At 58.2% G+C, this 15,474-nt stretch overlaps 1 protein-coding gene across 7 annotated transcripts in view; it reads left to right on the forward strand.

The window, feature by feature from the left end:
* The window catches only part of Shank1 (SH3 and multiple ankyrin repeat domains 1), a 44,916-nt gene that overhangs the window by 10,247 nt on the left and 19,195 nt on the right, over positions 1-15,474 (forward strand). For 6 of the 7 annotated variants that reach the window (XR_013430614.1, XM_078031535.1, XM_078031537.1 and 3 more), the window contains exons 9-16: positions 1,601-1,678; positions 1,884-1,950; positions 2,229-2,559; positions 3,409-3,602; positions 6,955-7,068; positions 7,245-7,320; positions 7,767-7,793; positions 15,175-15,257. Coding sequence is in view for 6 of the 7 variants with exons in the window: in XM_078031535.1 (XP_077887661.1) it covers positions 1,601-1,678; positions 1,884-1,950; positions 2,229-2,559; positions 3,409-3,602; positions 6,955-7,068; positions 7,245-7,320; positions 7,767-7,793; positions 15,175-15,257 (970 nt within the window). In the remaining variant the exon portion in view is untranslated. The remainder of the gene's footprint in view (positions 1-1,600; positions 1,679-1,883; positions 1,951-2,228; positions 2,560-3,408; positions 3,603-6,954; positions 7,069-7,244; positions 7,321-7,766; positions 7,794-15,174; positions 15,258-15,474) is intronic. The other variant, XM_078031538.1, reaches the window with a different exon arrangement.

Genomic DNA, 15,474 nt, shown 5'->3' on the forward strand with positions numbered 1-15,474 from the left:
AGTGTCACATAAAAATGAATAAAACAATTAGAAAGGAACAGGACAAGGGAGTTCCTTTCGACAGAATGTTCAGAGAAGGCCTCTCTGAAGCATGGCGGCGCATGCTGTAATCCCAGCTCATTGGAAGGGGAGGCTGAGACAGGAGGATCAAGTTCAGGCAGGCAAGTTCAAGGCCAGCCTTGGCAGCTTAGTGAGACCCTGTCTCAAAATTAAAAATAAAAGATTAGGGATGTAGCTCAGTGGGAGGATGTTTGCCTGGCATATGCACCACTCTGAGTCGCATCCCCACTACAGCAAAACAAAACCAAAGCACTTATCTAAAGAGGTGGCATTGAGCGAAAACCTGAATGAAGTGAGAAAGCAAGCAGTGGGGAGACCTTGGTGTGAAGAATTCCGAACAGAGGGAGCAGCAGGTACAAAGGCCCTGGGGCAGGAGCATGCCTGACAGAGGACGAAGGAGGCCAGGGTGGCTAGAACGTGGGCAGCAAGGAAAGATGGTAGAAGGCGAAGTTGGTGGGTAGGGGCAGGGCAGACAGCTCAGGTGGGGCCTCCCAGATCATGGCAAGGACATGAGGATAGACCAGAGAGCACTGAGGAGTGACATGCGGTTGATATTGATACAGAATCCATAATGGCTGCAGATGGCATCCCTGTCCCCACTGCCCCCAGTCCTCAACCCTCTGTCCTCCATGGTGTGTGCCCCCTCCCTTCTGGACCTGGCAAAGTCTGTGGTTAAGATCAAAGGCTTCAGAGTGAGACAGGTGTGGGCTCAAATCCAGGTGCTGATAGTCATTCACTGTATGACCTTGAGCTCCTCTGGAGCCTTAGTTTCCTCATCTGTAAAATAGGGACCATGATTTCCATCTCACTGAGTTGTTAGGAAAGTCGGTGAGCTCAGTTCTGGAGGGCTGAGCACCCGACCTGCCACGTAGTCAGCCCTTCCTAAGATTTAGAGTGGTGGTTCTCCACCGGGTGCTTCTGCCCCCCCCCACCCCCCCCAGGGGACAGTTAGCAATGTCTGGAGACATTTTTGGTTGTCATGACTGGGGAAGGGACTGCTACTGGCATCTAGTGGCAGAAGCCTGTGATGCCACTCTACACTCCACAGTGCAGAACCTAGCCCTGTGTGACAAAGGCTCATTGGCTCCCAAAGCCAGCATGCCAAGGTCGAGAAGCCCTGGTTCCGATCAGCACCGTCCGGGCAGAATATAACGCAAGCCACATCTTCCGCCTGTCCTTAAACACCTCGTGGCCACGTTTAAGGAAAAACCATCAAGCGAAATTCATTCATTTTAGTAGCATCTTTTATGTAACCCAATGTATTTAATATCTTCTCACCTCAATACAGAGTCAATACAAAAATCATTCGAGATGTTTAATTTCTTTTGCGCAACTCTGTGTAAGTCCTTGAAACAGGAGTCCACCTTGAAAGTGCTGGTGGGCTACACTCACCGTGAGCGGCTGCGCCCTATGCAGCATGGGTTCAGGTGGGGTCATTCCCAGAGTTCCCAGTGCAGTGCCTGTGTCCACTCATGGTGACCTTCATCTTTTTTTTTTTTTTTTTTAACTTTCATCCTGTGCCCCTGGCTGTCACCTTCAGGAGACCTGTGCAAGGATCCTCCTCTATCGAGGCGCCAATAAGGATGTGAAAAATAACAATGGACAGACACCCTTCCAGGTCTGGGGCTGGTAGGGGGTCAAATGGCTGCAGGGGCCGGGAGGGAGGATAAAGAGGACCCAGTGGACAGACAGTTGGGGCAGGAATGGTGGGAGGGGTGCCCCTGGTCAGGGAGAGGGGAGGGTTTGGGCTGGAGGGGACCTCAGGTGGTTTCCTGTCTTCTCTCCGCCACCTGGGCCACCCCTCCCTGTGCCTCTCCCTCCAGGTGGCCGTCATTGCTGGCAATTTTGAGCTGGGGGAGTTGATCCGCAACCATCGGGAACAGGACGTGGGTGAGCGAGTGGGGCCTGGAGCGAAGAGGGGGGTCTAGGGCAACTGGGGTTCACGATGGGATTGGGGGGCTGGGGGCTTGACAGAGGAGCCAGGATGGGATGGAGAAAACCCCAGAGGGCCAGAACGGCCTCAAGAGTGGTGGGGGGAGCAACCCTAGGCCCCTGCTCTTTCTCATCTCTGTCTCTCTCCGGCCCTTCCCCCACCACCTCTTGCCCATACCATGCCACCTGTCTGTCACCTCTACCTCATCTGCCCCCAACCACCACTGCCCTCTCAGTGCCCTTCCAGGAGTCCCCCAAGTATGCAGCACGGAGACGGGGACCCCCAGGTGCAGGGCTGACGGTGCCCCCCGCGCTGCTGCGGGCCAACAGCGATACCAGCATGGCACTCCCTGACTGGATGGTATTCTCCGCCCCGGGGGCCTCGTCCTCTGGGGCCCCTGGCCCGCCCTCGGGACCCCAGAGCCAGTCTCAGCCCTCGGCCCCCAGCACCAAGCTCAGCAGTGGGACCCTCCGAAGTGCCAGCAGCCCCCGGGGCGCCCGGGCCCGCTCCCCATCCCGAGGGAGGCACCCCGAGGAGGCCAAGAGGCAGCCCCGAGGACGACCCAGGTAGGGAAGGACTCGGTCCTGGTCCCACAGTGCCCTGCCAGCCCAATGCCCTCCTCAGAGCTGACACGCTCCCCAAGGTCAGCCCGGCTGTTCTGCTCCCGTCCTAAGAGGGGAGAGCCCCCCCATCTAGGCGTCGGTCCCCAGGAATAAGTGGGGACATACCAGCTGCCCTCCTGACCCCCTCCCCAAATCCCCCAATTGTAGCTAAGCACCTGTGCACGACAGGGGCCTGGGACTGGGGGTCCCCAAAAGAAGGATCAGTTCCAGCCCCTGAGGACAGACAGAATGTCAGGGTGGGGTGAGCAGGAGGAGGGTTGTGGGCATGGGCAGGGGCTTTGGGAGGGTGTCCAGACTTGGGGATGAGCCCAGGGAGGAGAAGAGGTCACCAGGGGCAGAGGGAGGATGGGCAGGAGTCATTCGAGGGCAGGGAGGCCGGCCTGGGCAGAGAGCAGGGCCAGCCAGGCACCGCGAGGAAGTGGGAGAGGCCGGGAGGGGTGGTCAGAGGACCTGGACCCGACCCAGGAGGAGGCTGGGAGTCGCGGAGGGCTCCTGAGCTGAGGGATGACACAGTCCCAGCTCCGTTTCAGGAAGCTGAATCAGGCAGTGTGTGCAGGACCGTGGGAGGGGGCAGAGCGGAAGCCGGGAGCAGGAGAGGGGGCTGGGGTGCAGGGGCGGGCAGGCAGAGGGAGCCTCTAAATGCCCTCTTCCCCGGAGGGCTCCAGAGCTGGGAAACCCACTCACCCCTCCCCCACTCTGTGCGCCATCCCCCTCCCACCCGAGGACCCCTGTTCTCCCAGAGATGCCCCCTCTCTCCACGCCCCCTGCCTCTTACACCCTCTGTGTATGCAGCTCCAGCGGGACGCCCCGGGAAGGGCCAGCCGGGGGCACAGGGGGCTCAGGGGGCCCTGGGGGCTCCCTGGGCAGCCGCGGGAGGCGCAGGAAGCTCTACTCAGCGGTACCTGGACGCTCCTTCATGGCTGTCAAGTCGTACCAGGCCCAAGCTGAGGGGGAAATCTCCCTGAGCAAGGGCGAGAAGATCAAAGGTAACGGGACGGGACGGGCAGCACTGTGGGGCCAGGCCGGGGCAGGCGAGCCACATTCGTTTGGGAGGAGACGTGGTGAATCTGGGCAGCACCTAGGCACCTAGAATGTCCCTTGCACTCTGGGGCCCCCAGTGAGCCCCAAGAGGTCCCTCTGCCTTGGAAGAGAAGGCACACTGAGAGGATCCTGCCAGGAGCAGGGTCCCGGTGAAGGAGGGAAGGGAGCGGCTAGGTTGGAGTATTTCACCGCCTGGTCTCATTAGATGTCTGATCGCCCTTTCTGGAAGGGGTCCTGAGCCCCATGGTATAGGTGAAGGGACACAGATGAAGTGACTCTCCCAATGTCCCCAGTCCAAGCCCAGCACCCTTGACTTCACCTCCTGCCTCAGCCAGGTGTTCTCATCTGAGAAATGGGAGGGTGCTCTGAGGAGGTGGCAGGTGTGTGAGGCTTGGCTGAGGCCAGGGCTCCATCAGTGGGGGCTGCTGATACCAGGGTGGCCTCTCTGGTTTTCCCATTCTCCCCTGGAGAACAGTGCACTGGCCCCCACACGCAGACCTGGCGGGGCCTTCGGTGTGTTCTTGGATAGCACAGTGCTTTGGAGGAGGGAGGTGAGCTGCAGACTCAAGGTCAACACCAGGAGAAGGAGCAGTGTGGTGGCTGAGAGCCAGGCTGCCTGGTTCAAATCCTGCCCCACCACTTCTGAGTGGGCCTCAGTTCCCTCATCTTTAAAATAAGACCCTTACAAGGCTGGAAATGGTCTTATAAAGCATTTAGACCAATGCTTTGCACATAATAAGCCCTGAGTAAGGTGTCATAAGTGGCCCTCCTTCAGGCACTTAGAGGAGGACAGTCCGGCCACCCAGGTAGCAGAGGAAGGCCTGAAGAGGCACGCGGGGACCAGGTTGATTCCTTGGTCTGCTTTGTCGTCTGTCTCCCCATAGTCTGAGTTCCTGCAGACAGGTCATTGGTCTCTGGGTCACCAAGGCCCAGTTTAGTGACCCAGCACACAGGAGGCGCAGTGCACATTTGCTGAGTGAATGGATGAATGACAAGATGCGTCAGAGCCAGTGGCCTGGGAAGTGGGGGGAGAGGATGAGGGAAAGAAGACAGGGGAGCCGAGGCCGGGGCAAGGGACCTTCAGGGTGCCCAAGACCAGAGCAGTATCTCCCACAGTCTTTCTGTGTAGGGAGAGGACCCACTTCCTCCTGTCTTCACATCCCCCTTTCTTTCAGGGGACTTGGTTGTCCCGGGCTGCCTGCATGCCTGAGGCCCCTGAGCTCCTCACCAGCTCCCTCTGCTCCCACAGTCAAAGCCCAACCTCGTCCCCTGGCCTCGGCGCCCTCCTGCCCACTCTTCCTTCACGCATGCGGTTCTGGAGACCTTCTCCTTCTCTCCGCTCTCCACACACTTTACCTCCTTTTCTGTGCCAGACTCTTCCTTCTGCCTGCAAAGCCCTTCTTCCCACTCTCTGCCTCCTCAGCTCCTGGGATCCTTGAGCTCTCCAGCCAACATGTCAATCCTCAGGGACCCCAGGGCCCTCTGCCATCTAGTTTATGCACTCCCATCTGCCCTCTCTCCCAGCACCCTGTTCTTTCCCTTTGAGTCCTGCAGTGGCTTGTAGAGTTACTTCTCCAACAGCCACTTGTCTGGGACCTCCCTGAGGGCAGGGGCCACAGTGATTGTGTGCAACAGTGTCTACCCTGGTCATGACTGGCACTAAATAAGTGTCCATCCAGAACAAATGACTGATTACGAGACTGCCCAGCCAAGCATGGCAGAGCCAGCCAGGAACCCAGGCCCCTGGACTTGCCATCTCTGCTCTTGTGCATGACCCTGGACTCCTCAGCTGAATTCCCCACATCCTAGCAAAGGAGGCCGTTTGTGTAGGGAAAAGGATCTCAACTCCTAGAGTGGCCTGAGCCATCTCCAGATAGGGGATTTTTTTTTTTTGTCACCTTCAGTGTCCTCATGCACAAAGTGGAAAAACAGTTGTTACCTCCCTGGGTGGGTGCAAAGACTGAATGAGGTGGAGGAGTGGGGACAGAGTCATGAGGAATGCTGGGAACGGGGAAGACGTGTGTCTATCACTTGTCAGCAGCAGCAGCAGCAGCAATGAGCCTTGGATGAAAAGTTAGCAGCACATTAATGACTCAAAGCATCAGCTCTGGAAACTGATCTGTGTTCAAAGCCACCCTGCCAGTGACGGGCCCTAGAACCTTGGGCAAAGGATGTTGCTCCCTGAGCCTCAGTTTCCTTGTCAGTAAAACAGCGATAGTGAAGATGCTCACTGTAGGGTTCTGGCACAGAGTGAGAGCTGGGTAAACGTTGCTGGCCTGGTCCCCCGTCTCTGTACTTCAACGCCAGGCATGTAACAGGCACAGGGTGAAGATGTGCCCGCTGGCCAAGAGGTGGAGCTGGCAGCAAGCATCCTGAGTTGTGGTGAGGAGAAGGAAGGAGGAGATTTTAATTTCTTTTTCTTTCGAGAGCCAAGGGAGGCAAAGAGGCCGAGGGAGGGCCCTGGAGGAAAGGATAAAAGACTTAAGTGGCAAGGACACTTCAGAATGTGGCAGAAGCAGGGTGGCAGGGGGAGCACAGCTTGTCCTTGCAATGGCCACCCAAGTTCACAGGGCCTAGGATGGTTTAGGGGAATTATACAGCTTGGCTGCGGCGGATGACCAGGGGAGATAGATAAGGACGGAGGACCTGCCCCTAACCTGGGAGGACCATGTCAGGAAATGCCTCCCCCCGCCCTCCGCCATGGCTCTTTTCTTTCTTTCTTTCTTTCTTTTTTTTAATTTAGTTTTAGTTAAACAATACTTTTCTTTTGTTTATTTTTATGTGGTGCTGAGGACTGAACTCAGTGCCTTGAACGTGCTAGGTGAGTGCTCTACCACTGAGCCACAACCCCAGCCCCATCTTTTGTTTTTTTGGTACTGGCCATTGAACCCAAGGTTGTTGGCACTGAGCTACATCCATCCCCAGACCTTTTGATTTTTTGAGACAGGGTCTCACTAAGTTGTTTAGGGTCTTGCTAAGTTACTGACGCTGGCCTCAAATTGCGATCCTCTTGCCTCAGCCTCTGGAGTCCCTGTGATTACAGGCGTGTACCATCAGGCCCAGCTCCCCTCACTCCTGTGTTTCTTGATGTCCCCCTTTGGGTCCAGAAATCTTGAAGGTAATAGTGACATGGTTTGGTTCTCCCACGATCCCCTCACCCTTCTTCAGACATTTCTTGAGGATGCCCGTAAGCCAGGTGCTAGGGATTGTGGGCAGGTTACGTGTTCAGGAGTGTGCTGGTGGCTGGGGAGCAGCAGAGACACATCAAAATGTTCCCCTGTCTCTGCTCCTGTCCAGTGCTCAGCATCGGGGAAGGAGGCTTCTGGGAAGGCCAGGTCAAAGGTCGTGTTGGCTGGTTCCCTTCTGACTGCTTGGAAGAGGTGGCAAACCGTTCCCAGGAGGGAAAGCAAGGTAACGAGGAACTCCCAACTGTCCCCAGTACACCCTAGAATCCTCATCTCCCTTCCTCTCCTCCTCCTGGGGAACGGGTGTGGTGCTGGAGGAGAAGGAAGGCTCAGGTCAGGAGCCTGGGGTGGGCTCATGGATTCCAAAGCAAGGGTTCAAGATTGTTCCTTGTCCTCCTGCAGAAAGCCGCAGTGACAAAGCAAAGAGACTCTTCCGGCATTATACTGTGGGCTCCTACGACAGCTTTGATGCCCCAAGGTAAATGTCTTTACACTCTCAGGTGCCCCCCGCCCTAGTCTTCCTGCAGGCTCCACACTTTAGCTATGTCCACCAGCTCTAAGCCCCCATCTCATCTCCTCCCAAAATTTGAAGGGGTGTCAAGGGTGGGAGAAGGCAGTTGGCTTCAGACAACTCAGTCCAACTGCAAACCATGCTTGGCAGCCACTGAGACTGTCCATTTTGGGGTAGCCAGAGACTAATGAGGTGGCTGGGTACCCCGGGGGTGTTCGTGTGTGTGGCTGGGTGGAGGTTCTGGTCTCCTTCATGTGCCCCATCGTGCAGTCACATGCAGTGGAAGTGTGTGTGCATCCCCTGCCTTGCACTGGTGTAGGGAGGGGACGGGTAGGGCCAGGTGGGATGGGGTCGGGAGAGGGGCACACTGACACCTTTCCCCTCCCTGGCTGCTGGCTGACTTGCTTCTGAAGCTTGATGGATGGGATTGGCCCAGGGAGGTGAGAGGGGAGGGGCAGGGAGGGGACGGGGTCAGGATGGGAAGGACGGGGTGCCTGTGGGGTGAATGAATGTGTGCGTGTGCACGACCAGAGCTGAGGTTTCCCAATGTGTGGATGTGTGTCTCTGTAGGTGTGCATGACACCCATCCGTGTGCATGTGTGGCTGGAAAGCCTTTAGATGGAGGTCCCTGTAAAAATGCTCTGTCCCACTCGATATATTGATATATCCGGGTCATTTGTGACTGTGCTAACTGTGCAACTGGCTCTGCATATCTGTGCTTCTCTGAGTCTGTGGGCAAGCACTGCCAGAAGTGTTCATGTGTCTGATCACACATGTGGACAGGCGGGTCTCTGTACACATCTGTGGGTCTGTGCATGTTGCTGTGCGTGTCAGCACAGAGGAGTGTGTGCATGCATCTGCATCTCTCTGATTGATCTGGAATTCAGGATCTGGAATGCTGGGGGAGGGGAGAGCAGAGGAAGGGAGGACTGCAGGGCTTGGGCTTCCAGAGGGCAGGGCTGTGGGAGAGGGAGGGTCATAATCTAGTGTCTGAGAGATGACACTCTCCTCCGCCGTCCCACAAGCCAAGGAAGGGTCTCCTTGTTCATAGCGTCCTTCCATTAAATGTGTCCAAACCTATGTGTCTGTGTTCTGGCCAGTGGGGAAGGGTCAGGGTTGGAGTGGGAAGAGAAATGACAACATGGGGAGAGGGAGTGGGATTGGAATGCCACCCTGCGCCCCGAGGGTCTGAGGCGCTTGACCATTGTGCGTGTTCACCTGGCACGTCTCCGGCTCTGGGCACCGGGTGAGTATCAAGGTTTCCCCCACCCCTGGTGTCCTTGCTTCAGAGAGTTGGCCTCTGCTTCTGTCTCTGTCCACATCTCTCTGGGCCTCTCCTTGGCCTTGGTCTGGGAGGTCACTTGCTTCACCAGCTGTTTGGGGATGGTCCCTCTCTACCTCCTTCCCCTCCTGCTAGCCTGTCTTGCTGTCTACTGTGGTTCCTGTCTTTTCTCCTCCACTGCTCCTGGGGCTCCCTGTGCTGCTGTGTGTGTGGAGTGCCTGAGGCCCCCTCCTCCTCCTTCCCTCTGTTCTACCTGACCCTTTCTGTGGTGACCTGGCCTGGCCTCTGTCTGTCCTGCATCCCACTACTGGGCCCCAGCACCCCTGCTGGAGCAGGGCCATCCAGCTGTGTATCCCCCTCCTGGTGTGTGCCACTCTCTCCTCTTGCGGGCTTGGGGTGCTGTGTGTCTCCCTCTGGCAGGGCTTCTGGGCCATGGGGGAGGGCTGTCTTGCCTCCCCAGGGGCCAGGTCTGAATGTCCTGGACTTCCTTTCTGGGCCCTTTCAGGCGGTGTTGGGGTGCCTTGTGTGTTGGTCTGTGGTGGTGGGTTGCGTGTCCGCTCCCGGGGCCTCTCTCACCCGTGGTGCCCCTGCCCGGGAGTGAGGCTGTGTCCATGCGTCCCTGCACGCGGTTGCGAGGCATCTTGTGTGATGTTGTGCGTCCCTCTCCCCGCTCTCCCTCGCTCTGCACCTGCGCGGGAGGGCTCTGGAGGGGGGAGGGGGGTTAAGGGGGGGCAGACCGGAAGTGCCTCCCCCTTCTCCCCCCGCGCCTCGCCCCTCCCCCTTCTCCCGCCAAGGGGGCCCCCGCGTTCCCCTCCCAGCCCCCTCCCCCTGCCCGGCCCCCTCCGCCACCCGGCGCAGGACGCCAAGGGGTTAAGCCTCCCGCCCGCCGCCGCCTCCGGAGCTGTCCGCGGTGCTGAAGCCGGCGCCGTCCGCGGTCCTCGCGCTACCGCCGCGGCCCGACCCCGCGCCCCGCGCCCCCGCGCCCCCCGGCATGTGAGCCCCCGGCCCTGCCCTCCCTCCCGCGGGGGGGTGCGCGCCCCCTCCCCCTCCCCCCTCCCGGCGCGGGTCAGCATGAGGCGGGGCCTGGGGGCCCGGACACGGGGGTTCGGCCGAGCGGGGACGGGGACGCGGCGGCGGCGGCGGCGGCGGGGGCGGCCGGCACCGGGACCCGGGCCGGGGCCGGGGCCGCGGCGGCGATGGCTTTGTCTGCGGTCGGCGGCGGCGGGGGTCTCGGGGGCGGCCCCGGCGGGGGCTCCCTGCCGCAGCCGCCCCCCGCGCTCTCCTCCAGCTGGCCGGCCCTGGGGCCCCGGCGGCGCAGCGTCTGGTACATCTACAGGTAACCCAGCGCGCCGCCCCTTCCCTGCGGCCAGGCCCGAGGCCCCGGCCCGCTCCCGGGACCCTGCCCGGCCGCCAGCGCCCCTCCGAGGGCCGCCCCCAGCCCAAGGCTCCCCCTGCCCTCCATGCCTGTCCCTAACCTCGGCCGGGCCTAGAGCCCTTCCATCCCTCGAGATCCCTCGGCCGGCTCCCTGGGCCCCTCTGCTAGAGCCCCCGCGCACACTCCTCAGCCCGGGACCGTCCCCCACCCCCTCACGGCTGTTCCTGACCCTCTCTCCTCTTCCCGCAAGACCCTTCCCCAGTCTGGCCCTCCAGACAGACCCCACTCCAGGTTCAGCACCCACTGCCCCTGCTGCCGCCGTCAGCGCCCCCATTCTGTGCATCCCTCCCCGGGGAGCCACAGTGGCTTCCCTCAGGCACCGACACCCCCAGGCCCCTGTTCCACTGATCCCCCTTTCCCCGCCCCTCTTCCCGGAGTTGGCAAGTCCCCCCATTCATACCCCTCTCTCCCATTCACAGTCGTCCCCCCATCACACACGCAATCCGCCCCCAGTCTCCCCTCCCCTCCCCTCCTCTTTTTCCGCTGCGTGTCACTGTGCGACTGTGCGTGTGTCAGTATGGCTGTGTCGATATGCGTGTGTGTGACCGCCTGCAGCCGTATGTGTATGTATGTGTGTGACAGGGAGAGAGATGGGGAGCTGGCGGGCTCCTAGCCCACCCCACAGCTGTGTCCATCTGTGTGGCCCTGTGTGACAGTGTCTGTCTCTGTGTGACTTGGATCGATAGTGAGGCTGTCTGGGGAGTCGTGTGTGTGTGTGCGCGTGTGTGTGTGTGTGTGTGTGTGTGTGAGAGAGAGAGAGAGAGAGAGAGAGAGGGAGAGAGAGAGAGAGAGAGAGAGAGTGATGGAGTGGATCTGTCCCAGGGACTGCGGCTATGTTTCCCAACACCCCACCTCCATTGCCCAGCCTGCCCCTCCCCCACTAGCCCCTTCACTGGTCCCTCTTGTGTTTCTATCACCATGTGCCCCTCCCCTTGCCCCCAGGGGGTCTTGCGTGGGAGGGGACCCTTGTGAGCCAGAGGTTCTGCCCTCTGCCCATGCCGGGCACGTGTACTGGGCCACAGCTGAGCTTCTGCATGGGGAGCCGCATCTACTTGTGTTTGCCACTTCTCAGCATGCAGAAGGGGGCTGGCCTCCCTGTGTGGGGGCCTCTGGGCTTGCTGTGGAGATGCCCATGGATATGGGTACACGGGGAGGGGCTGAGCACCGGAGGGGCGCCACGTACAGCCGCAGGCGTGGGGCTGTGGGATTCTGAGTGTGTGAGAAGGACCTCCGCGTGGGGGTGGGGGAGTGGACGCCGCAGTCTCCGCGTGTGGGATCCAGGGAACAGGAGCTGGCCGCCGAGCTCCAGAGGCCTCTCAGGGACGCTGAGGGATGGCCTGGGGGAGAACGCTGTGCCAGCTCCTGACAGGCAGGTAGTCCGCACCAGAGAGCGTGAATGGGGTGCAGTGTGGGTAGCACATGTGGGGGAGGGGAAGGTGGAGGGGCCTGAGTAGGAGCGGGAGGGACAGGGAGAGTGGGGGTGCTGGAGTAGGGAGTGGATGCTGGAGCATGGGGTGTGTGGAGTGTGCAAAGAAAGGAAATGGGGTACAGAGGGAATGCGGGAATGCGAAGAGAATTTGGGGGTGGGGATCTGGGCAGCCTGGAGAGCAGGGGAGAGGACGCAGGGAATGTAAATGAATGCAGCTGCGAATAGAGCTGCGGAGGGTGCTGGAGGGTGCTGGAGGGTGCTGGGGAACTGAGTTGAGGGTGCAAGGAGGAGAGCTTCCCGTGGATGAACCGGTGGGGGGGAAAGTAGGAAGTGAGGGTGATTTAGGGGACACATACAGAGGAGGCCAAAGAGGACGTTGGAGAGATGAGGCTAAGGAAAGCAGGGAGAGGAGGCATGGATAGGGTGAGGAGGTCACAGGAGCCTGAGGAGGACATTTTGGGGAAGGGACTGTGGGAGGTGGAAAGATGGTCCCCTGGGGCCGGATAAGGGTCTGCAGAGGGCTGTGCAGGCTGGTGGAGTGGTTAGGGTGAGGAGGAACTGCAAGATGGTATGGAGTGAGGTCAGGGGGAGGAGACAGGGGAGATGAAATACAGAGTTGCAGGAAGCTGGGGGACAAGAGGGCAGTTGAGAAGTTGTCGGGATGGGGGCCAGCACAGATAGCCAGGGCTCATGTGACCCAGTCATGAGAACGAGGAGAGAGGTCCCTTATGGGATTCAGAGGTGTAAATTGGGAGGGAAGGACAGAGGGATGCTGTGGTGATCTGGGGGGTGTTTGGACACTTAGGGTATATGGATTATTGGGACATACTGCTTATGGGAAATTTAAATCATGGCTTCCACATTTTTTGTAGCTAGTGTGATCTTGAGCAAGTTTTTTATCTGTGCCTCAGTTTCCTCATCTGTAAGATGGGAACAATAACAGTTAATGCCTCCCAGGACTGATGTTAGGATTAAATGAATAGATAAACGTGAAGTGCTTAGAACAGTGGCATTTAGCAGTTCCATACGTGTTACTCGCTGTGTGGTTGGCATAACTTGAGATAAACTTTAGGTGCTAGAGGATATTTCCTGGTGATTTTGTGTATGTGCTCAAGGTGCAATGGAGTAGAGTGTATTATTACTGCAGTGGCCCAGGTATTTTCTTGGATATTATTGAATGTGATTCACCCTGTGACTTCAGGCAAGTTACTTAACCTTTGTTTCCTCTGTTCCCTCACCTGCAGAGTGGAAATGGTACTTACATGTACCTCACAGGCTGGTTGTGGGGGGACACGTGAGTGCTTTGCCTGTGAGGGGCTTTATGTACAGCCTGCCCATAGCAAGTGCCTCTATCACAGCATGGGGTTTTACTGATTGTGCTGTGGGACGGAGGATTCTGAGGCTTGTGGATGGAGAGTGAGGACGGTGTGGGGCAGGGGGAAGGTCGGGGAGGGAGGGGTGAGAGGTATGAATGAAGGAAAGAGGTAGTGCTGCTGGTGAGGGATAAAGGGTGCTGATGGGCACTCTTGGCTGCAGGCGGGGCCTGGAGAGCTGGAAAGGATATGGGAGTAGCAAGGACATAAGGCTTGGAGGAGGTTGTCAGGTTGGGGGCGGGGCAAAAGTGGGGATGAGGATGACACCAAATGCATGGTCAGGAGCAGGCAGCCCTGACCTCAGAACCAACTTCTGCTGACCCTGCCTCCCACTGTACCTGCGCCCAAGGCTTCTTGGCCCCTTGTCCTTCCTGTTCCCCTCACCTCGCCTCATTCAGCCCTTCTCTCCCAACAGCAGCTCCATTAGCTGCAAAGGTGGCCAGGCGCTGGGCTGCATAGATCAGGGGGAGGAAGACATGGTGGGTGTGGTGTGGGTGTGTTGATTGGACCAGGGTGAACTCTCCAGCAAGGGCTGCGGCTCAGATGTGTCTGTGTGTACATATGTGCTGTCGAGCACATTAGGGCGCGCTAAGGAGTGTGGAGACGGGCTGGCAGTACACGTGCACGTGCTGAACACGGTTGCTATGATACAGATGTATAGATTTTACAGTGGAACTGGTGGGGTTCATGGGAATATACAGGGGTGCCTGTGGGGGTGATGCCAAAATACACTAGAAGCACATTGGGTATTATTGGCATGTGCTGGGATGTGTCAGGGGGTGTGTTATGGGAATACACTGAGATCGGAGTGAGGGGGAAGTTATTATTGGAGCATACTGGGATATGTGGGGGTGTTACTGAAATATACTGGAGTATTCGTGGAGGGCTGTTTTGCTAAATCTGTGGGGGTAGGTAATTGGGGAGCACGCTTGGCTATTATTGGAGTGTGCTGAAGCTGCATGGATGTTACTGGGGTACGCTGGGGGGTCTGAGCATTGTTGGCATACCTGAGGACGGGCAAGAGGAACAGTGGGGAGGGGCTACAAGTATGCAGTGTCTCCAGCTCCAGTTATTGCTGAAGGATGTTTGGGGCCAAACAGGTGTGCATTCTGTGGCTCCTAGGTATTCTTGGGGGTTCTGAAGGGAGTGTTCTGAGTCCAGGGTGTTTGAGCATTCTTGATGGACCTGGGGTCTTGGTCTCCCTGGAGGATGAGCTGTGCATTGCTGAGATACACAGTAGTGATGTTGGAATTTGGGACAGTGGTCTGAGCAAACCTGCACAGGCGGGGATATAAATGCAAAGTTTTCAGTTTCATTGATATTCACTGGGTTTGTGAGCATTGCCCAAATGTACTGGTGGGACTTGGTGGCTTTCCTGAGGACTGTCAGAATATTCATGGAGAGTTCACATTTTACTAGGGCATACTGATGGCATTCAGGGGATGCACTTGAGATTTACCAAGGCCTAAAGAAAGCCCACTGGAACTTTCTGCAGTGGTGGAAATGTTTTGTGTCAGCACTGTCCTGCATGGTAGTAGCCACCAGCCGAATGTGGCCACTGTGACTGAGGAACTGAATGCTTTTAGTTTTGATTAGCTTTCATAAAAATAGTCACATGCAGCCGGTGGCTGCCATATTGGGTAGTACAAAGCAAGCAGAGTCCCACTTGGCTTGGGGACCTCAGGAAGTGTTACTGTAATGTATAGTAACAGAATTGAGAGGGGTCTTGTCAAAGGACGTGTCATTGTGACTTAATACCTTGATCCCAGGATGGTGTACAGGTCCCACTGAACACAGGCTTTTGCCAGGCGCTGTGCCATGCACCATGCATATTACCCACTCTGAATTCCCTCATGTCCCCATCAGGCAGGGTCTGTATTTATCCCCCATTATAGGTGAGGAAACTGAGGCACAAATGGTTAAAGTCATGGGCTCAAGGTCACAGAAAGGAAGTGGCTAGCAGGGACCCAAGCTAAGCTCTGGGTCTCTGGAGGCTTCTCTCCCCAGCCCTCTGCGTTCCTGGTGCACAGTGGGCCCCGTAACTACTTGCTGAATGGATGGGTGGCTGGATGCATGGATGGATGAATGAGGAAAGAGTGAGTGGGAGAGAGAGCACTCTGGGCTCTGAGGGGGAGGCCTGTCAGGGCTGCTGCCAGCACATGCACACGGAGAGACATCCCAGGAGGTGCCGTGAATGGTCCCGGAGCAGAGCAGGGGCTGGGGCACCGGGTTGCTGGGTGGGGCGCCAGCTCTGTATCTCATGATCCCTTCTCCACCCCCATCCCTCCTGCCTTCCTGCCAGCGATTACATCATTAAGGAGAAGACAGTTTTACTGCAGAAGAAGGACAGTGAGGGGTTTGGGTTCGTGCTCCGGGGGGCCAAGGGTGAGTGCCGGCCGGGGAGGGGCTGGGAGCAGGGCTCTCTGACCCAGGAAGCAGGGCCAGGGTGGGAGGCATGGAAAGAGGAAGGGACCCCACCCCTCCCACCACCCCACCCTGGGGTGCTGGTCCCTCAGCTACAGTGAGGCCTCCGTGACTTGGGTCTGAGCCCCATCCCCTGCTTGGCCTCTCCACCCCCTCCCCTCCGACCCCGCCGGCTCCT

Source organism: Ictidomys tridecemlineatus, chromosome 15 (assembly GCF_052094955.1).
Source record: "Ictidomys tridecemlineatus isolate mIctTri1 chromosome 15, mIctTri1.hap1, whole genome shotgun sequence".
NCBI lineage: Eukaryota > Metazoa > Chordata > Mammalia > Rodentia > Sciuridae > Ictidomys > Ictidomys tridecemlineatus.